Raw genomic sequence first — 19,708 nt, 5'->3', positions numbered from 1 at the left:
TCTGGATTGGTTACTGGCCAGCATTGTTCAAATACATTTCATAAATACAGCATCTAGGGCCTGAATCACGCAGTTGTTGGGGAGTCCCCACACTTAGGGCAGAATCACTGCAATGAGAATTCTCATAACTAGATTCCGCCCTGAGTGTGGAGACTTCTCCACAACTGCGGTGCCTCCGCCATGAGTGTTGAGGTCCTTTTTGAATCAGGTATCTAGGGGCATATTCACAAAGAAGTGATGTAGCGCATCGTTAGCCTTCTTGGCTTAACGCCACCTTCCGCCACTTCTGAAACACAGGGCTGAACCATATTTACAACAATACGGTGCAGCTCTCTGTTTCCCCCTGTGCTGGCGCTAAATTTAGCTACCTAGCGCCAACACGAGCATCCTTGCACCATAGTGCAAGGGTGCCTGCGTTGTGGGGAGTGATTGTTTATGTGCAGGAAGGGACACCTTCCTGCACCTAAACAATCATTATCTTAAATGGTGATTTGTAACTTGTGCAGTACTCATAGAAATTGCAACTTGTCATTTTTAAAATTATTGTTATGTGCAGGAAGGGACACCTTCCTGCACCTAAACAATCATTATCTTAAATGGTGATTTGGAACTTGTGCAGTACTCATAGAAATGACAACTTGTCATTTTAAAAATTATTGTTATGTGCAGGAAGGGACACCTTCCTGCACATAAACAATCATGCATGGCGTTTATCTGTTTTTATGTGCGCTGCACAATGCAGCACACATAAACACTGCAAAAAAGAGGAGAAATAAAGCATTTCTCCTCGTTGTGCCCTGTTAAGACCAGGTTTTCCCTGGTCTTAGTTTTGTCTCCGCCCCATATTAACGCAGCTCTAGTAAATATGGGGCAGCCTTATAATCAATGGGTGTTGCGGGAGAACGCCCACTGCAACACCCATTGCCCACCGCTTTCCCGCTAAGTATAGCGCGAAAGGGCACCTTATTTACAAGGCAGCATTAAGCCTCGTTAAGTGGCTTAACATTGCCTTGTAAATAAGGCGAAGCCCCTACTGCCACCACAATGTAAGGGGCTTGTAAATATGCCCCTAGTTTCTGAAAATGTTTCATGTGTAACTGTGAGCATGTAAGAATGATATAGGTGGATGCCCATTGCCTCAAATATAGATTGATCTGTCCTTGTGTGATTGAAACTGTGAGGCAAGCCGAATTTCTAGCCAAAACATTTCCAAAGTGTAAGTTCAATCAAATGAATCAGTCACTGAGCTCATGCATCTCTGAGGAGCAGTTAAACCTCTAGTGCAGGAATGGCCCTGTGAATGTCCCTATTATTGTTGTGCTGCATCATGTTCTGAGCAGCAATGTTCCTACTTCTGTATTGGACATGTAGCCCTGCCTCCTTGTTTACCTTGCTGTGATCCCCATAGAGCACAGGCAGTATGCATGATTTGTCATACTGCTGCTATCTATATAGAAAACATGATGGAGGAGAGAGGGTGCCATAGTTCTAGCAGGAGCCCGACTCGGAGCACACTACAGCCCTTACTTGAGCACTGCTGTGAAATGCTGAATCTTCTGCTGGAGTAGGCCTGCCTTATGTTGTCACAGGCTCTCAGACCTAAGACACACCACACTTTCTGCACAGGGAATTTCCTTTTCGCATATTCACAAAGTGGAGCTCTGAGGCTAAATCTGCACCATCACATCAACATAGTCTCAATGAATAGTCCAGAATCTAGCCTGACCAGTTTCCATTGGTCTGTGGACAAGACTAAATATGGAACAAATCTGATCAAATTCAGCCAACTTCGTTCTCATTATAGTTCTAGATCTCTTCCTAGTTAGAAATCCCCTGGGTCACCTGATCAGGCAGCAGGACAGTGATTTTCAAAGTGCCTTATTTAATTTCAAATACCAACGCAGGCTGTACCTTTTCTGGAAGTGATTGATTACTACATTAGACTAACACATTAAATCCCGGATTTACTAAACTTTGGTGCAACGCAGCAAAGGAAGTTGCTGTGCTGCATTGTGTGAAAGGAAGATAGTAGAAATGTGCCATATCTGCTATGATATGGTGCAGTTCTGCTCTCTTGTAGCAGTGCATACCTCTGGAGGCCTAGGTTCATTGCAGGTTCCCTCGCACCACAACTCAAGGGTGCCTACATTGTGGTCAGAATAGTTTTTGTGCATGAAGGTATATCACATGCAAAGAGAAAGTAACAAGGAGAAATATATATATTTCTCCTCATTATTCCTGCATTGGTTAGATGCATCATTTTGGTGCACACCCATGTTTAATGACTATAGTAAATATGTGTTTGTGTCAGAATATAGGGGTGGATATACGAGAAAGCCCATGCTCCACCCATGTAGCAGCTCCCTGACGCAAGGTGTTATGGTAGGCAGTCATGTTACAAAAGTGATGCAACCCGATGCAAAATCTTAGTAAATCTGCTCCTGAGTGTGCACCATCTACTTGGGGGTCGATTCCCATCCGGTAAAAAAAACGTCCGTACGAATCGTATCCGGAGCCCTCTCCGTATGACTCGTACACAGCCGTACGACCCGACGAGTACGATCCGGACCGGGGCATCAGGACACGATCCGTATGGTCCACGTCAGGTAAGGACGATTCGTACGGAAAAGCGCACAATCACATACACACCGTACGGTGCGTACCCCCCATGATCGCAGGGGAATGCCCCATACACCCAGCGTACATGGGGTACGGTGTGTACCCCCCATGATCGCAAGGGTATGCCCCGTACACCCAGTAAACATGGGGTATGGTGCGTACCCCTGTGATCATGGGGGGTACACAACATACCGGGGGGGGGGGCGTTCCGTACCTGTTTCGGCACGAACTCTGCTTTTACGGCTGTTTTCAGCTCCCGTAAAAAAAGGCTCGTACGGTGCGTACCCGGCACGTATCGTACTTGCTGGGTCGTATAAACCAGCAGCGAGCCGTACAGATGTCGCGTACAGCGGGTTCCAACGGAGACTCATACGGGGACTTGAGTCGTACGGTCTATGTACGATTTGTATGGAGTCCGGCTCCTGGTACGAATCGTACTTCGACGTACGTACGCGGGACGTTGCAGGGTACGATTCGTACGGGGAAAACGCTCCGAACGGCTATTCGGAGCGTTTTTTCCCGAATCGGAATCGACACCTTGATGTTGCTTCATGTGTAGTACAGTGCTCAATGTCTGCATTCCCTAGCATACTGTTATTTTTTCACCTACCATAATTTTGGAACACTCAATTCACAAGCAAATAGCTCTGTTATAACAGCTATTAATTTGTAACTTTGCACTCTGGCCGTGATTGATACATTTTTGCTTACCACCTAGTGACAAGTAGAGGAATTATCCTTCTTGTCCAGACCTTGTTCTGATTTCATCAGCAGTAACCAGGATATCTCCAGACTTTAACCTTCCAAATTGAATTGCATTGCCTGGGATCTTTTTGACCTAAGTGGAAACTGTAATCTGAGATGTTTTCAATAATTACAACGTACTGAAGATGATCCTTTGATTTATACACAGGGACCCAAACATCTACAGCTCTTGAGGGTCTCCTGAAGGAATATTGGACAGTCATTGAAATTTATACAGGCAGTCCGAGGCAGGGTGTTTAGTTGTTGCTACTTATTGATTTCATATTCCCTGGCCAAAATCTGTTTTTTGTTGACCATTATCATAATTATTTGGCACATATTTTACTCAATGCATAACTTTCGGGTTTTCAATAATAATTCAATAATCTTGCTAATATGGTTTGTGTGTTTCTATTTTTTTTTGTACTGTGTGGGTTCAGTTTTAAAATTTGTTCTGAGAGGGACCATAGTTGCTTTGCCAAATGATGTAATGGCTTCTCCAATAAGGTATGCACCTACCTGACCATGCCCCTCAAGTCTACATTTGTGCTTCACGCTTCTAGATAAAAGTAGGAAGAAGCATAAATAGTCAGTAAATGAGTTCAACCATGGCAATATGAATCATTAGTAGATCTGGGTGAATTAAGGCACATTATAGTAATATATTGTAGTTTATCCTTAATTCTGGATTTGAGATCATCATCTGTTCTGATTTCCAAATATTGCATACAATGTACAATGTAGAACCTTGACTATTAGCTGCAATAAAATATAATCGTATAGTAGTTGTGGCATTCCTGTAGATCTTTGTAAAGATTTCAACTTAAAACCAGCTAATGATCAGCAGCCTTTATCAACGGGGAACAAAGCTTGCCTCTACTAATACTTACCTCTCGGCCTAGCCATATATAACTATCAATCAAACTATTAGGTAATTATAACCCCATGATTCAAATGACCCCATGATTCAAATGACAATGGTTAAAAATAAATAGAGACAGTGGAAGTACTAACATCTTTATGACGTTGATATAGCTTGTCATCTGCACCCTTGATCTTAAAAAAGTTACTTTTATCATCAAAGGTCTATAATTTAGATCATAAAATGACCCAACCTCACTATCACCTTAATATCAGATACCATGTTGAGCCTAACCAAATTGTTTTACTTTACTGTTCAGGAATAATATTCTGGATTGTGTTCACCTATAAAATATCACTTTTTGCAGTATTTAGTTTACACCTGGTCAACTTTACACAAGCAGGAAACATTTTGAAAGGATATAGGTTAGTGCTATCATCTTTCAGGAGCAGTGCAACATTATTAGCGTATATCATAGTACATACAATGTCATTATCAAAGCTATCTAACTCTTGCAGCTTATTAATTTCCAGAGACAGGGATTTAATAAAAGCACCAAATAAAATTAAGGACATTTGATATCCTATACCCTTTGATATCCTATACCCAAAGCAGAAATATCCTATTTCTGCTTTGGAATTCTGATACAGTGTCATACTAACTTGATTAAATAGGTAGGAAACAGCACACATTACATAATTTTTTTAATGTTTTCTCCCAGTTCGCCAAATCATTCTCTTTTCTAATTAAAATAACATAGTTTGCACCAGAACCTTTTCAGCCTACGTGTCAGGTAATATGTATCGGCTGCGAGCAGCCTCACCTGTAAGAAAGTTTGATATATATTGAATAACCAACTAGCACCTCTTACTAACTGATTTGCAAGTACCTTGACAAATATTTAATAGTATTTAATATCTAATAATATTTAATAATGGTTAGAAGTAAAATAACTCGCTCTATTGTTTGTCCTACTTTGTAAAAGCTTCCTTCTAATCCACATATATAAAATATGATTGGAAAGGTCCACCACCCAATGTACCTTTGGCTAGTGAGAAATCTTATTGTAAAACATAGGAACGAATGGCTATGGAGAATTCACTATCTCCCAGAGGACAAGGCTATATATAAAGCAGCCATTAAGAAATATTATGAATCCATAAAGTAAGGCAAGAGAAATTTGTTGGATACCAAAATAGTCTAAGAATGCGGTTTATGAGACTTTTCACATTGTAGCGTAGTTTTTTCATCCCACAGTTTGTACCATGGAAATACTGCCCTTACAACCAGTTGTATGACAGGCTGTGTAACTTCTTTGAGCAGAATGTCGAAGCCATTCAAACCCCTTTTACAAACAGTGAGGTGGATGAGCCTGAGAATAATGTACAAACAGTATTAACTTTTTCAAGCGTTAACAGCACACTTGCCGAATTCAAACCAATTACGCTACAGCAATCGGAACTGCCCATATGGAGCTGTAAACCTGGGACCTCTTTTGACCCATGTCCACCTGCAATTCTGGATAAATCTCTTAGCATCATTAATCCTATTTTTAACCCACGTTTTAATTCCTCCCTTATTAGAGCTCAGGTCCCAGGATTATGGAAGCAAGCTATGTCAAAAAGCCATTGTTGAAAACATCTTTTGCTGATCCTAGGAACTTAGTCAATTTTAGGTTTATTGCTCTACTCCTCACCCCTTCCAAAATCGTAAAACAATTAGTGAGCAAACAAATTATCGAATATCTAGATCAGTTTATTTTTCTCCACACATTCCAGTCAGACTTCAGACCTTGGCATGGCGTTTGCCCTTCTGGAAGTTTCGGGATCTATCAAAATACCATGAGACAAGGATTGGAACGCCTTCCTGATTTTGCTGGATCTGCTGGCAACATTCAACAATGTCGTACATGCTGCTGCTCCAGTGCCTGGCCAAGCTGGGAATTTGCAGCAATGTCTTACGAAGGTTCTAACATTTTCCCTTGAATAGGAAACAGGAAGTCAGACTTGGACACTTCAGTTTAGGAGACAGTATGTTTAGATATGCAGGTTCTCTGGGTGCTTCCTTGAGCCCAACCTTGTTCAATGTCTAGGTGACCCCTTTGGTCATACTTATTTGATCTTTTGGCATCACAGTCCTTTCTTATCCAGATGATACTAAATTGCTATTATCCTTCGATAAAAATTATCTAGGCTCAGAATTTAATTCAAAAACCTGTCCCACCAAAGTCATTGCCTGAATGAAAAGCAATCACTTAAAATGCAATATTGCTCAAACGGAAATTCGCTGTTCAGTTGAAATAAAAAGATTTCTGCTGCAGATTCATGGCCTGATGAACTTGTTAAACCCCATCCCCACACCACTGTAGCAATGAATGTGGGTGTCACATTCAACTCAGACTTCTTCCCAAATCTTGACGGCGGCGGATACCTGTTTCACCTTTATAAAATCATTGAAGAAATTTGGGGATTTTTTGACTCTGGAGGTTTGGAATTCAGTGGTCCTTGCATGATCACCATTAGGCTGAATTACGACAACGGTCTCTATTTAGGTTACCAAAATTCTTAATTAACAAAGAGCAAGTAGTGCAAAATGTGTCAGTAAGACTGGCGCTAAAGTTATCATGTAGGGATTCGGTCTCTGACTGCCTGAGACAACTGCACTGGCTGCCTGTGCAGAAACTTACTTTGTTTAAATCCTTGGATATGGCTTCCAGAGCCTTCCATCATACTGGCCCTAAGTATCTCTCACTATTCCATTCAGTTAAACCTAAGACACAGTAATGCCAACTTGCTGCATGTTCCCAAACTTCGACTGGCTACTAGAGTAAGAAGATGCTTTCCTATCTTAGCTGCCAGAACATGAAACTGGATTCCACTCACTTAGAGGTTAGAAGAAAATGATTTACTTTTAGGAAGCTGCTTAATACATGGCTGCTCTCCTCTATATCAGTCTAGTCTTCTATTCCCTTTCCATCTGGTAGTGTAATGTCTGACTAAGGATGTTTCATACAGTTGTTTGTCTAGCGTTAGGATGCCCTTCAGGGCATTAGTGTGGTTCTAAGACCTATTTAATTTTATTTGATTTCATTTCATCCTGTTCTTCAAAATTTGATAATAATTCCAACATAGCTAGCAGCATTTATTGTAAGATCATTTAAACTTGGCTTCTCAAAATTCAATAAATTTAAACTCATAATTCTCTTATATACAGCTTGATTTATTTTAGGGATCCTTAATCCCACCAACTTCATTATTTTTATTTCTTTCAATGTCATATTACCCTCATGGTATAATTTTTTATACAATTATTTGTTATAATGTAAGAAGTTGTTAGGCATTTTTTTTTAATTACCTGTACTCTTCACTTGTGTGTCTTTTATATCGAACTTGTTCTCTTTGTGTTACCTCCTAACCGACCATATTACAATTTCCCATTTTTCTCTTCCTTCAAAACTTTAGACAAAATATATCATAGTTTTTCAACTCTCATACCGTATAAAAAACTTTTAATTTTCCTTAATTAAGTTCTACTTATTGACGATTCACCAAACTATAACTCTTTGTAGGTATTCGTTTATGTATTATTTATTTTGCAGTTGCGTACTGTAGCTCTAATAATGCACAGTGATTTGCAAGTATCTTGACAAATATAATGCTCAGTGCACAGTCATTGTACCATGAGCATCCCCTGCTCAACTGTTGACACTTAAGACCACAATCTCACTTCTTATTACTGCATAACAGCCTTTAAATCTAGAGTCTTCCTGGCTGATACAACATTATTTTGATGGTAATGATCTACTTCTTCACCTGTTTCCATTATAAGATCTACAGAAGCAATCAAGGATCTATCAAAGTTTCATATATACCTTTTGTCCATAATGGGATTCCTATTAAAATCAACAGTAAAACTGGCTCTTTAATGATCAGAAAGAAGCAGCACAATCCATATATGCATATTATGGTGTAAGGCAATTACCAGATAGCAAAAAATAATTAATGTGCAAGCCTGAACTATATTGTTTTAAAAGTATGTCAACCTTATTTGGTGGTGTTTCTGTATACCATTAAACTCATAACTCCATATCGTTTTAGAGCTCTCCATTTCCCTAGTAATTTTCTTGTAAGTAATTTATTGGAGGTGTCCATCTTGAGGGTAGTAACAAATCAACCCAGCAGTTAGAATGAGGGAATGGCACACCTAAGTCCTAAATAGTGAGCAAGACACTGGTTGTTAAAGAGCTACAAATCAATAGTGTTGTTTTTTTTCACCAATTAATACACTAGCAATTTCAAACCCCCAGATGTGTAGGCTATGTAGTGTGTGACTTTTCCTGATGTAGCCATATGCTACCTGAGAACCGGACTGAAACAATTGACTCCAATGATGTGCACAAAGGGGGTGTTACCTATGTGTTATAATGTATCACCCTGTCAGACTTTAGAACCCCATTTTCCGGAGATGATGCAGGAGGTCTCTTTTGAACCATCCATGCCCTTTAGAGGTTTAGACCTCAATGTCTATCTGATCCCTTCCTAAGTGTGGCTTAGGCTGACACATTTCTCTCTGATCCTTAGAAGGCTCTTGACCGACCTTCTGAAATGCTGACACCTTCTATATTTTATTTTACTTGCTCAACTTTGATTTCCTATGTTGAATGTTTTAGATACTTTAGACTAACAACACCATCCTCCTTGTCTGGACCTTAATTTATTTGCTTCTAGATTTACCCATGCATAGACCACAGAACTTGAGACTTTTCGCTGAGCATCAGCTACTTTTATTAATATTCTGTATTGCAGTGAATTAATTTCTTGTTTGTTTAATTCTGGTGCACCTGAACTTCAACAGGAAGTTGGGCTTCCCTGTTGTTATTTTGTACATTTACAGCATTGTGCTGTGAGTTGTGTATTTAAACTTAATTTTGAATTTATAATAAATCTTCATAATCCAAGCTACCGATACTTGGTCCTCATTGTGTAGCCAAATGGGTTGCACTGTTAATTGAATTTTGATTGATGCTAATGCTAACTCCCATCACCTCTCAGTCATACAGAAAGGTCTGTTAGAGGACCAATGGTAAGCAAGTGGACCCAGAAAACGCGGTCTCAATATTGAGCAAACAACTTAAAAAGGGAAGCAGGATTTCTTCATTCTCAATACCGACAACAGTGGAAACAAAGACTAGAGTGGTGAACTGGATAGTCAGTTGTATTATCACGAAAACTGAATGGAGAGGATTCAAACGAGAGATAAGCAAGCAAAAGGCAGGAGAATTGTGCAGGAGCACTGCTGTCTCTTGAGGGGAAATGGTTAGACTTGGGAAATGTGAGAATAGAGACTACCGTGTGGGTTTCCCTCTGTGCCTCCCAACAGAGGTGATACAGTAATTGTTTTTCCACGGGTTTGTGAGGTTGGCATTCTGGTTAAAGAGGCATGCTGGCTCCCTTCTAGGCCTTCAAGTCATGCACACAAGATGGGTGATGGGGGGGTACTGCGATGGTGGTTTTAGGAGATCTGGGTTTTCAAGACTGTCCTTCAGACAGCAGCATGTGATGAAGCACACCCTCCAGGTGAAAGGGAAATAGGTGTTGCCTTTGCATCACCTTTACCTGTTATTAAAAGATAGAATTTCAAGCACTTCATAAGACCTTTACTGAAGTGGACGCTACAGCTTTTCTTAGGCACCTAGTGACTCTTAAATAACTGTGGAGATAAGCACTGGGTCGAAAAACACCAGGCCTAGTTTTACTATTACTAGATACAGGTCTGCACCTAGTAAAACTGCAGTACAGGGATCAGGGGTGCTTTCACAGGCACAGCCCAGTCCCTGCCCTGGCCAGATTTGGTAAGGGCCTCACGATTTGCATGGGGTAATGCTTAAGTTAATTCCCACAAGAATATCTCAAAGACCTTTCAAGTAGGAGTGGGTATAGGTTTGATAGAGGAAGAGGGAAGCTTTGAGGATGGTTGATCTGTGTTGTAGACCTGACATCCCCCATGTAGAGGTACCTGAACTTTCTTCTCCATTTTGTGTCAGCTATATCATGCTGGAGACCATGGGATGGCAAAACATGATGATGCTGGATGAGACAAAGCCAAGCGCAGGAGTGGTTTACTCTGTGAATGTACAGATTAACTCCCAAGCATGTCTTGCTTCATTAAAGCAAACTCCTCTCTGTGCTGCTATTTTACCCAGAATTCACAGACTTTGGATCATTACCTCCTCAGCTGTCTTGCTTTTCCTGGTTCTAACAAGGTGAGGCTTGCCTCAAACACATAAAAAATGTTTGCCTAAGCTTGCAAATAAATAAAAAAAAAATTTCTCTTATAAAACTTGCACCTATTTGTGGTTCCTCCTCTTCCTGTCCCTACCTGATACATACCAAAACCTCCCTGTGTTTGGGATCAGGGCAGGAGAGAATCCAGGATTGTGACAAGGAAGACTTAGATTTGGAGTAATGAAAATTACCAGTAAGTAATCAGACATGTTTATCACTCTCTTAAGTGCATGCATGGGAGAGAGGAATATTTAAGTGAGTTGTAATCTGCAGACCACTGATTAACTTTATAGATACTGCACCTGACGAAGGGCGATCCACCCGAAATGCATCGGGAGATATGTTAAAATGGATATATGGGTTGATTTAACTCCTAAGCTGCTTCGAACGTTCCGCGCCAGTGCGGAACATTTGAAGAAACGGGTGGGGCCGCGTCGGGCATTGGCCGTTCGCAGCACCAGCCAGGTAGTGCTCACGACAGCCAACGGCGACGGCAGCACTTAAAGGGTTAAAGTCAATTGATTTAATTTGTATATGAAGCACCACATTTCATGAATAAACAATTCAATGAATGAACATTGGATCAGTTTCCATCATTCCGAAAACTTTAGTCTAATGGTTTACATCCTGCTGCTAGCAGGCTCTCGGCTATGCCCAGGGGGATGTCGCTGAGTTAAGCACCACTACTTCTATGTAATCTGCATACCTGCCAACTTATATGGTGCCACGGTGTTACACACAATGTCAGCTTCCATTACACAGTCACACGGTATGGAGCTGATATACCATGGTGGTAGGAAAACGATCTTAAAACCACTGTAAACAATGGATTTCCAGCTCGTTTTCAGAGGCTTTGAACTGCCTATGTCTTTCAAAGGGGTTGGAAACACCCCAGAAAATAACTTCTGTCCCTGTTTGGGGACAGGGTGAGGGCAAAAGTGCCTCTTGGGTACTTCACCACACAAGACGTCCCCATCAGCCCTGCCCACTACACATACGATTTATGTTTTCGTTGGGATGCTGAATCTGTGGTGTCTCTGTTTATGGGAATACTGTTCTCTCTTCTCCTCCAAATTAAGTATGCATAATGGGATTTTTCATCTAAATGTTATGAAATGGAACCTTAGCAGAAGAACCTGTTTTCCCAATTGGGATTTTATAGAATATTTCTGTCTTGTAATATATCTGAAATCTGTAGCCAAGTGTGATCCTTTCCTAAGAAGCAGTTTTGATTGTGCACATGTGAAAACACTCAGGTAAAACGTGCTTTGGAGGTGGTCGCCCAGTACTTCCAGCACAGATTCATTTTCATTGGTGATTAATTGGTACAATCTCATTGTAGTACTTAATCTTTAAATATATTTGGAAACAAAATTAAATCAAATATGTATCTATATCATTGAAAGGTCAGCGAATAATGAGTTCACTGCATGGTGTTTCTGTTTTTTCACAAACAGGCTGTAGCTTTAGTGAGCACACTAGCCTCAGTGTGCAACACTGTTTGGACATTAGCGCTGCACCAGACCTTCCTGCTTCTCCTGGTCATCGGCAAATGGTTCTTGCCCACTGATGCTGGCACCACCCGTGAGCAGCTGTCCCAGCTTCTACTGCTATTCGTGGGGACTGCAGCGGATATTCTTGAATTCTGCAGTGAGACTCTTGAACTAGCAGATGTAAGGTAAGTTATACCTCAGCATTCATGTAAAAAATGCAGGCCCGCAGACTGGTCTCTGAGGGATTCTCTTAATCGCAATGTGCTAGAATACAGATGAATTGCTGATTTATTACACATATTTTAACAATTATCAGTTGGGGCTAGTCCGTTAAGGCGGAGGAGCATCGCCCCGCTGCCCTGCATGCAAAAGAAAGGAAAAAATAAAACGTAACGTTAATATCATTTTATTTTGTCCTCCTGCTGCGTTACCTTGCTGAGGGGGTGGCCAGGACTGCAGAACAGAGGAGGAGTGGTAGAACACTCCTAAGTGCGCCATGACTGTTTGGCTGTCCCTCTCATGCGCACTTTCCCTGTTCTCCATGCAGGCTGCATTACAGCATGGATGGAAACATGCCCACCCCTCCATCCCCTGGCTGAGTGCTGAGTCACAGCGCTCAGACCAATCACTATGCTGCATTGCAGTGTTGGAATTGGCTGCAGGGATAGTGGGATCCATGGTGCTTCCTGCTTCCTGTGTCTCCCTAGAAGCCCGGAAGAGGACGCAGAAGAGGCAGCCGCCGAGAGGTAAGTGTTTTTTTCACCCGATCTGCCTCCCGCCCCTTCAGCCCCCACCCTCCCACTGCTGCTCTAGGTAGCAGCCGTGGATATATATATGTATATTCACTGAAAAAACCATAGGTTATAAACCATATATAGTTAGGAATTAGCATTTAAAAAAACTTACTTTACTCACACAAAACCATTGAAATTCCATATATAGTTAGTTGTACTAACTATATATCGCGCACCCGCAATCCACTGCTGATCATGTCACATATTACATCATTCATGACATGGTCAGTGACATCACTGATGACATCACTGATGACATCTCAAATGACATCACTGATGACATCACTGATGACATCTCAAATGACATGAATTTTCAAAAATCCCATAGGAAAAAAATCCTAACTATATATACCTACTGGCGACCGCCAGTAGGTAATATATATATATATATATATATATATATATATATATATATATATATATATATATATATATATATATATATATATATATATATATATATAACATTTCTATGGCAAAATGAAACCCCTTACTTTGTTCCTTTTCAAATTAAATGTATTAAGTGTTACCACTTTATTCCAATCAAGATGACTTCAGGTGTGCCATACTTTTGTCATAAGAAAGACTGTTAGCGTTCTAGTTGTTCTTTAAAACACTCTGGGACATTCTGTCACTGGGCTATAGTTGGGCTACATCTGGCTGATATTTGGGCTACATTTGTTTTTTTTTGTCTCTGGCGGCCATCTTTGGGCTACATTGGGCTTCATTGGGCTACATTGGGCTACATTTGGGCTCCAACATATATATAGCCCAATGTAGCCCAATATATATTTTTCAAAGTTAATTTTCGTAAAAACCACTGGAGCATATATCTTGAGACATAGCAAAGGCACATCGGGCTACCAGTCCCTACAATTTTGCCAAGTTTCGTGGAAATCCATTCAGCCGTTCGAGCTAAAAGTGAGTCCAACCGCCCTATGGAAAACTCAATGTTAAAAACACGTTTTGGGACCCCCCTTTTTTCTCGGCCCCCGCTTGACGAAACCCCCCCAAATTTTCAGGGGCTGCTCAGAAACACAATGTTCCATTTTCCAGAAAATTTCAGCCAATTCCGTCCTCAAACGCCAAAGTTATTCAACATAGAATTTTCAAAAATCCCATAGGAAAAAAATCCTAACTATATATACCTACTGGCGACCGCCAGTAGGTAATATATATATATATATATATATATATACATATATATATATATATATATATATGGATATAGATATAGATATAGTTATAGATAAATACATATATACATTTGTATATATATATGTATATATATGTCGACGCTCCAGGTTCTTGCCGCTCGCGCACTCAGTAGCGGGTGCTGGAACAGCTTCAGACTGATGTGGACATGTATCAATATTCAGAGTAACATTTGGACTAACTGCTAAAGCTTGCTTTGTAAATTATGTACCGGGGCATTGCGAAAAGACATGAAACCAGAACTGCAGTGCTTTCAGATTTTTAAATCAGCATTTATTTTTAGCTGTCTCATATGTGTCAGAGAAAGATACTACAATCTGAAGCCAGAAAGGAAAGTGTAGATCTGCAGACCAAGGACATGGTTAGTGCTTGTGATACAAGTTAAACATACACTACAGTGCTTTCCTTCAGCTCTGGGAAGACTGTAAAACGAATTAGGCCTCAGCTCAGCTAACATATTTTCTTATAGTCTGATTCACTAAGATACTTTCAATGAGTAGGTGTGACTTACTCCCAGAAATATTCAAGTATGCAATACGTAAGTCTGGAATAACTCACGCTTAAAGAAAAAAGACTTTTGAATCAGACCTTTGACTACTCAGATGTGACTGCCAAAAGGTGTACTTACCCTTTAGGAATGGCACCAAACAAAATGTAAAGTTACGTATAACAACTTTGTCTACAACTTCCTGTAATAGGATTCCGAGAGGTGCACCTTCCCCCAAAAAATTGGGCAAAAACCCATAGGTTCACGACAGGCACTCTTGGGGGCATATTATCTAGTAATGGCGATAATGATCAACGACCCCAAGTTTTGGCATTTTTTATATTGCGTCCTTTCCCGGATAGTTTTCTCATTGTTTTCATTATTATCAACACGGTGCTAAAATGCGATACTGTCTGGGAAAGGACGCGCAAACAATCGCTAACCGGCGATAAATATTCCTGCGATACCTTTGCTTCGGCAGAAATGGATGCATTAGCGGCATTTATATTGCAGCTAATGCATCTTTTGACCCATGGAGTGCCTGCAAACCCAGGTGGCCGAGTGACAAAATCATCACGTACTGCTGCCCACATGCACAAAACATAGTGGGCACTAACTGCAATATTAGACGAGTACCTCCTGCTTCCACACAGGGAGGTAAACAATCTGTCACAGTCATGTCTGTAATTAAGGTGAGGGAATCACGCCAACTCCAGTGACTAGGCACCCTGACGTTGTGACTTTGTGCACCTCTTTGATGTTTGTGGATCTCCTGATGGAGATCTTGGCTACTCTGCCTTATGTACCTCCATGTATCAGCATCTTTAGTCAGGTTTCTAGCAGGTGTAAAAATCCTGCGTTCATCAGTGTTTAGCGCAAATTTGCGGGTCATGTTAGATAATATAGCGAAGTGGTGTTAGCGACTGTTACCGTGAAATTTAGGTGAGTAATGCCTACATTGCATGACATTAGCGATACATGTCGCTGGCATGCAAGGCGATAGAAAAACCGTCAGCTAACGCCAAAAACATGCGTTAGCGCAGGCTTGCTAATAAGGCGATAAAAATATCACCGCCTTATCGGCAAAAAGTGCCGCTAAAGCGGCGATAATGCCCTTGATATTATGCCCCATAATAGGTAACAATACTTTCAAAGTGTGCTAAGCTACCCTGACCATGACCAGGAATGTCGCACACCCCATGGAAAGTCATAGAAAATGGTGGTGAAACAGTACGTATTTCAGCACAATTTACTACAAAGGAGGACAAAATGTGTATGCAAACAAACAAGCTCGGAAATATAATTTCCGTATAGTAATTTTATTAATTGAGGTGTTTTTATCTCCCGATTTTAATTTACCCTATTTACCCATGGGGAATACCATTCCATTTTGTTCACACTGATCTGTAAAACCACAATGATTTTACTGTACAAATTCCTCCTAGTTACATGTGAATGGATTTGCTTGGGGGGAGGGACCTTGGGCCAGATTTCCTAACATATTGCATTAGGTTGCATCACTTTTTTTGAAGCAGCCCCCACACAAAATATGTGTCAGGAAACACTATGCCATGCAAAGTCTGATTTGCCTGGCTTTGGGTGGCATAGTAAAAAAATGTAATACAAGGTAGTGCATAGCACGCTGATTTGCATTACCTTGCATCTGGCAGGCGTTCCATGGGTAGAGCATGGTCATTGCCAACTCATGGATTTGTTCACAAACCCAGATTTACTAATGCCTGTAAACATAGCCTTGCACCAAAATGGTGACCCTACTCAAGGCCTATGACAATCATGCAGCAAAGTAGGCAAATAAACTAGAAGATAAACTATGTCCGAAAACATTGATCAGAAGAGCGATGAAAAGAGCCAGAAATAACCAGAGAGAGTCTCTTCAGGAAACATATGCGAAACTACAGAACAACAGACTCTTGAGTGTCACCACATATGGAATCCATGCAAATACATTGAAGAAATGAGTTCTGTGACACTGGAAAACTTTAACTTCAGCCACCTTAAAACTATAGAGACCAATGTTCTCCTTCAGGAGAGGAAAAGCATTGAGAGATCTCTTGGTACATACAAGACCAAAAAGGAAAGAAACTGGAGCTCACATGCTACAATCAATGTGCAACCTGCCTGATGTAGCGGATCACTACCTGTGTGGCAGTTTCAACATCTACCCACTTACAAAACAGAAGCAAATATATAGATCTGGGACTACGTATCCAATGGATTCTCAGGAAACACACAAATTGCAACAGCACCAATGCGGTGTACATCATCATATGCCAATGTGGTTTGAAGTATGTGGGTATGACAATGGGGAAAGTCAAACTGCACATCAATGAACACAGAAGCACTTTCCGATCCATAAAAACAATCACAAAGCTAATGCGCCATGTTTTGCCCTAACCAAACTCTTAAATGTTTTATGCCCTGATGTTATGGTATATGTCATTTTTATCATGACCATCGGGATAACCGGTATTATTTCGGTATTCACAGTTGTTTGTGCAGTGATGGTGTTTTCATGGAGTGTGCAACATATGAATTGTTATCTTATTGCATTAACTGTGATGTTATGAAAATTGCCTAGTTGGTAAAGGGATTACTGGTTTATGTGGTTCTGGCCTATGTTTATACAGAATACAGAAACATATTATATATAATACTGTGTGAGACCTCTTTTGTGGTGTATTTATTATGTTACTAGTGCGTGTGTGTTGCGCAAACGCTTTACACATTGCCTCTGGGATAGCCTGACTTCTCATGCTAAGCTACCAAGGGGGTGAGCCGGGGTTACCTTGGATGTGTAACTCCCTTACCCTGACTAGAGTGGGGGGTCTGCCTGGCTTAGGTGCATACCCTAACCAAGCAGAAACCTCCTTTTTTAACAGAACGCTACCTCAATCGTTTTTTCGAAGCTTTAAGTCGTAGGGACAAGTGTTCTATAAAGGATGTTGGCTCACTTTCAGAAAGAGGCATCTAGAAATGCTATACATTTGAATTGTTCTGCAGCATCCCTAAGTCAATTCAACCTAATACGGTTGAAGATCTTGGAACAGCTTCAATGGAAGGGAAACATCATGATGTCAGTAAAGTACCATAGTAAAAATATAACAGTTTGAATGAAAGGAGATTCCCTCATGCAAACGTGTTCAGTGTTTCACTGGTATTAGAATGCTGGCACTGGACTGTGGCATTCAGATTAATAGAATTATATTAAGTTTAGTTGATAAATTCATTACCACCCATATTCTAAATAATATTTCATGTATGTTTTTACCTTTAGAAAGGAAGCAGTTCTTGTGTATTCCATTCTATCAGTATGGACCTGGAGCATGTTGCAGTTTCTCTTGGATGTTACTGGTGAGTATCTGAATCATGGATTTTGATGCTGGATGAGTTTGCAGAACCCTATTTATCTTTATTCTTGCTATCTTTTCTTTCATGGGTATATAAAAGCAAAAAAGAATTCTAAAGGTGGCTTGAACCTCACTTGCCAAAAATGTAATGCGTATTCGTTTGTGATAGCAACCAGTTGAGATGTTTTGCCAAGTGTTAAGAAGAAACCAAATAACTATTTGGAAAATTTGATCAGCATGAAATTCAAAAAGGTTGCAGGCACGATGTTTTTAAAGATTTGGGCCAGGTTATGTAAATCCTAGTAAGTAGTATTTCAGGGCAATTGTTGTCAAACATTTCCACATATCATTGCCAAACCAGTGACTACCTCCCTTTATTCAGCGTCAGGGGATGTGCTAAATTTACTCCGGCTGACCCTCCACTGGAGTCAAACTTTGATCTAACAGCCCATCTGACAGTGGGTTGTAAGGTCAAAGTAACAGTAATCCGGTCCTATTTAGGGCGGGACAACGCCACTTATGTTCTCAATATGGGACAGCCATGCCTGTCATGGCAGCCCTGGGAAGGAAGAACACACAATGGCCCCCCATGCACAGGAAAAAACTCCCAGCATGTCAGGGAATTTGTGTTTTTGTTTCCAAGAAACAAACTCCCAGTTTAGGAGCTGGCTTCTTAAAAACAAGAAAATAAATGCTAAAATTGGCCAACTGGCCTCCACCAGGGTTACAGAGGTCAAAGGATGCACTGACATGGCAGTCTAACAAGCCATCTGCCAGTGGCTTACTTTGTATTTAACACGAACATTGCAAAAATGTAGATTTCTACTGGGGTCTATGTTCTTATACCTTCATCACCATTAATTCTACAAAACTAATATGATTACATGGTAAAGATGCCACTCTTGGTTAATAGAGTAGGGAAAAAGAGGAAGATATTGTCATTTCTGTCTTTTCTCTCTTTAATTACAAAGAACAGTTGCTAATCGCCTACTTCCGGAGTCATGTATTTTCACATGTTTAACAGCATGCATTTCATTTGTGGTAGGGCACCCAGTGAGTTGTTAGAAAATCTCAGGCTTAGGGGCCCATTTGGATGGCGGGCGGATCACCCCCTCCAGGCCGGCAGTAGCCACCGCCGGCCTGGCGGGGGTGACCTGCCCGCCATCCGTCCCGGAATGACCCCCCGCCATATTAGTATGGCTGGGGGTCCGCGGTGGACGGAAAGACCGTCCGACACTTTTCCGCCCCGGTCGCCTTGCGACCTGGGCGAAAAAGGGTTTCTATGGTGGCGGTGTCTATCAGAGACCGCCAGCCATTTTAGGATGGCTGGCGGTGTCCACGGAAAGGCATGCGGAGTCTGCATTGGGGGCCCGATGCAGGCCCCCGTGGACTCCGGGGGGTGGGGGGTGCACATGGGCGGTACCTAAGGTACCCCCCAGCAGTTCCATGCACAGCATGGCAGGCACCGCGCGGTGCCTGCCATGCTGTGCATGGAAGTGCACTGCATGCCTTCCTGCGATTGTGGCGGGCGGTGCTGAGTGCACTGCCCGCCACAAAGGTAGGAATGCTGGATGCGCCCGCCACTGTGGCGGGCGCATCCTAATGCCATGCACGGGAACCCCGCCCTTACGGAGGGTGGTCCCTAGTCCCGTGAGGATGGCGGGTGGGAAAAGTCCGCCCGCCATCCTAATGGGGGCCTTAGTCTTTAAACTGTTGGGGCATTATGCTTATGTTGATGGTTCCCTAAAAGATATGTGATGTGAAAACCAAACAAAAAAAAGAAAAAGAAAAAAATCTACAATTTATTATTTAATATATTATCAAATGAGAAAAGGACAAACC

General features: G+C 41.3%; 1 protein-coding gene across 1 annotated transcript in view; it reads left to right on the top strand.

Annotated features, from left to right (window-relative positions):
* TMEM26 (transmembrane protein 26) overlaps nucleotides 1-19,708 on the top strand; it is a 443,778-nt gene that overhangs the window by 378,031 nt on the left and 46,039 nt on the right. Inside the window, exons 4-5 of the mRNA XM_078640963.1 lie at nucleotides 11,967-12,187; nucleotides 17,794-17,870. Of these exons, the coding sequence (XP_078497089.1) occupies nucleotides 11,967-12,187; nucleotides 17,794-17,870 (298 nt within the window). The remainder of the gene's footprint in view (nucleotides 1-11,966; nucleotides 12,188-17,793; nucleotides 17,871-19,708) is intronic.

Source organism: Lissotriton helveticus, chromosome 5_1 (genome assembly GCF_964261635.1).
Source record: "Lissotriton helveticus chromosome 5_1, aLisHel1.1, whole genome shotgun sequence".
Classification (NCBI taxonomy): domain Eukaryota; kingdom Metazoa; phylum Chordata; class Amphibia; order Caudata; family Salamandridae; genus Lissotriton; species Lissotriton helveticus.
Note: the sequence above shows the minus strand (reverse complement) of the source record. Positions and strands in the feature narration are given on the sequence as shown.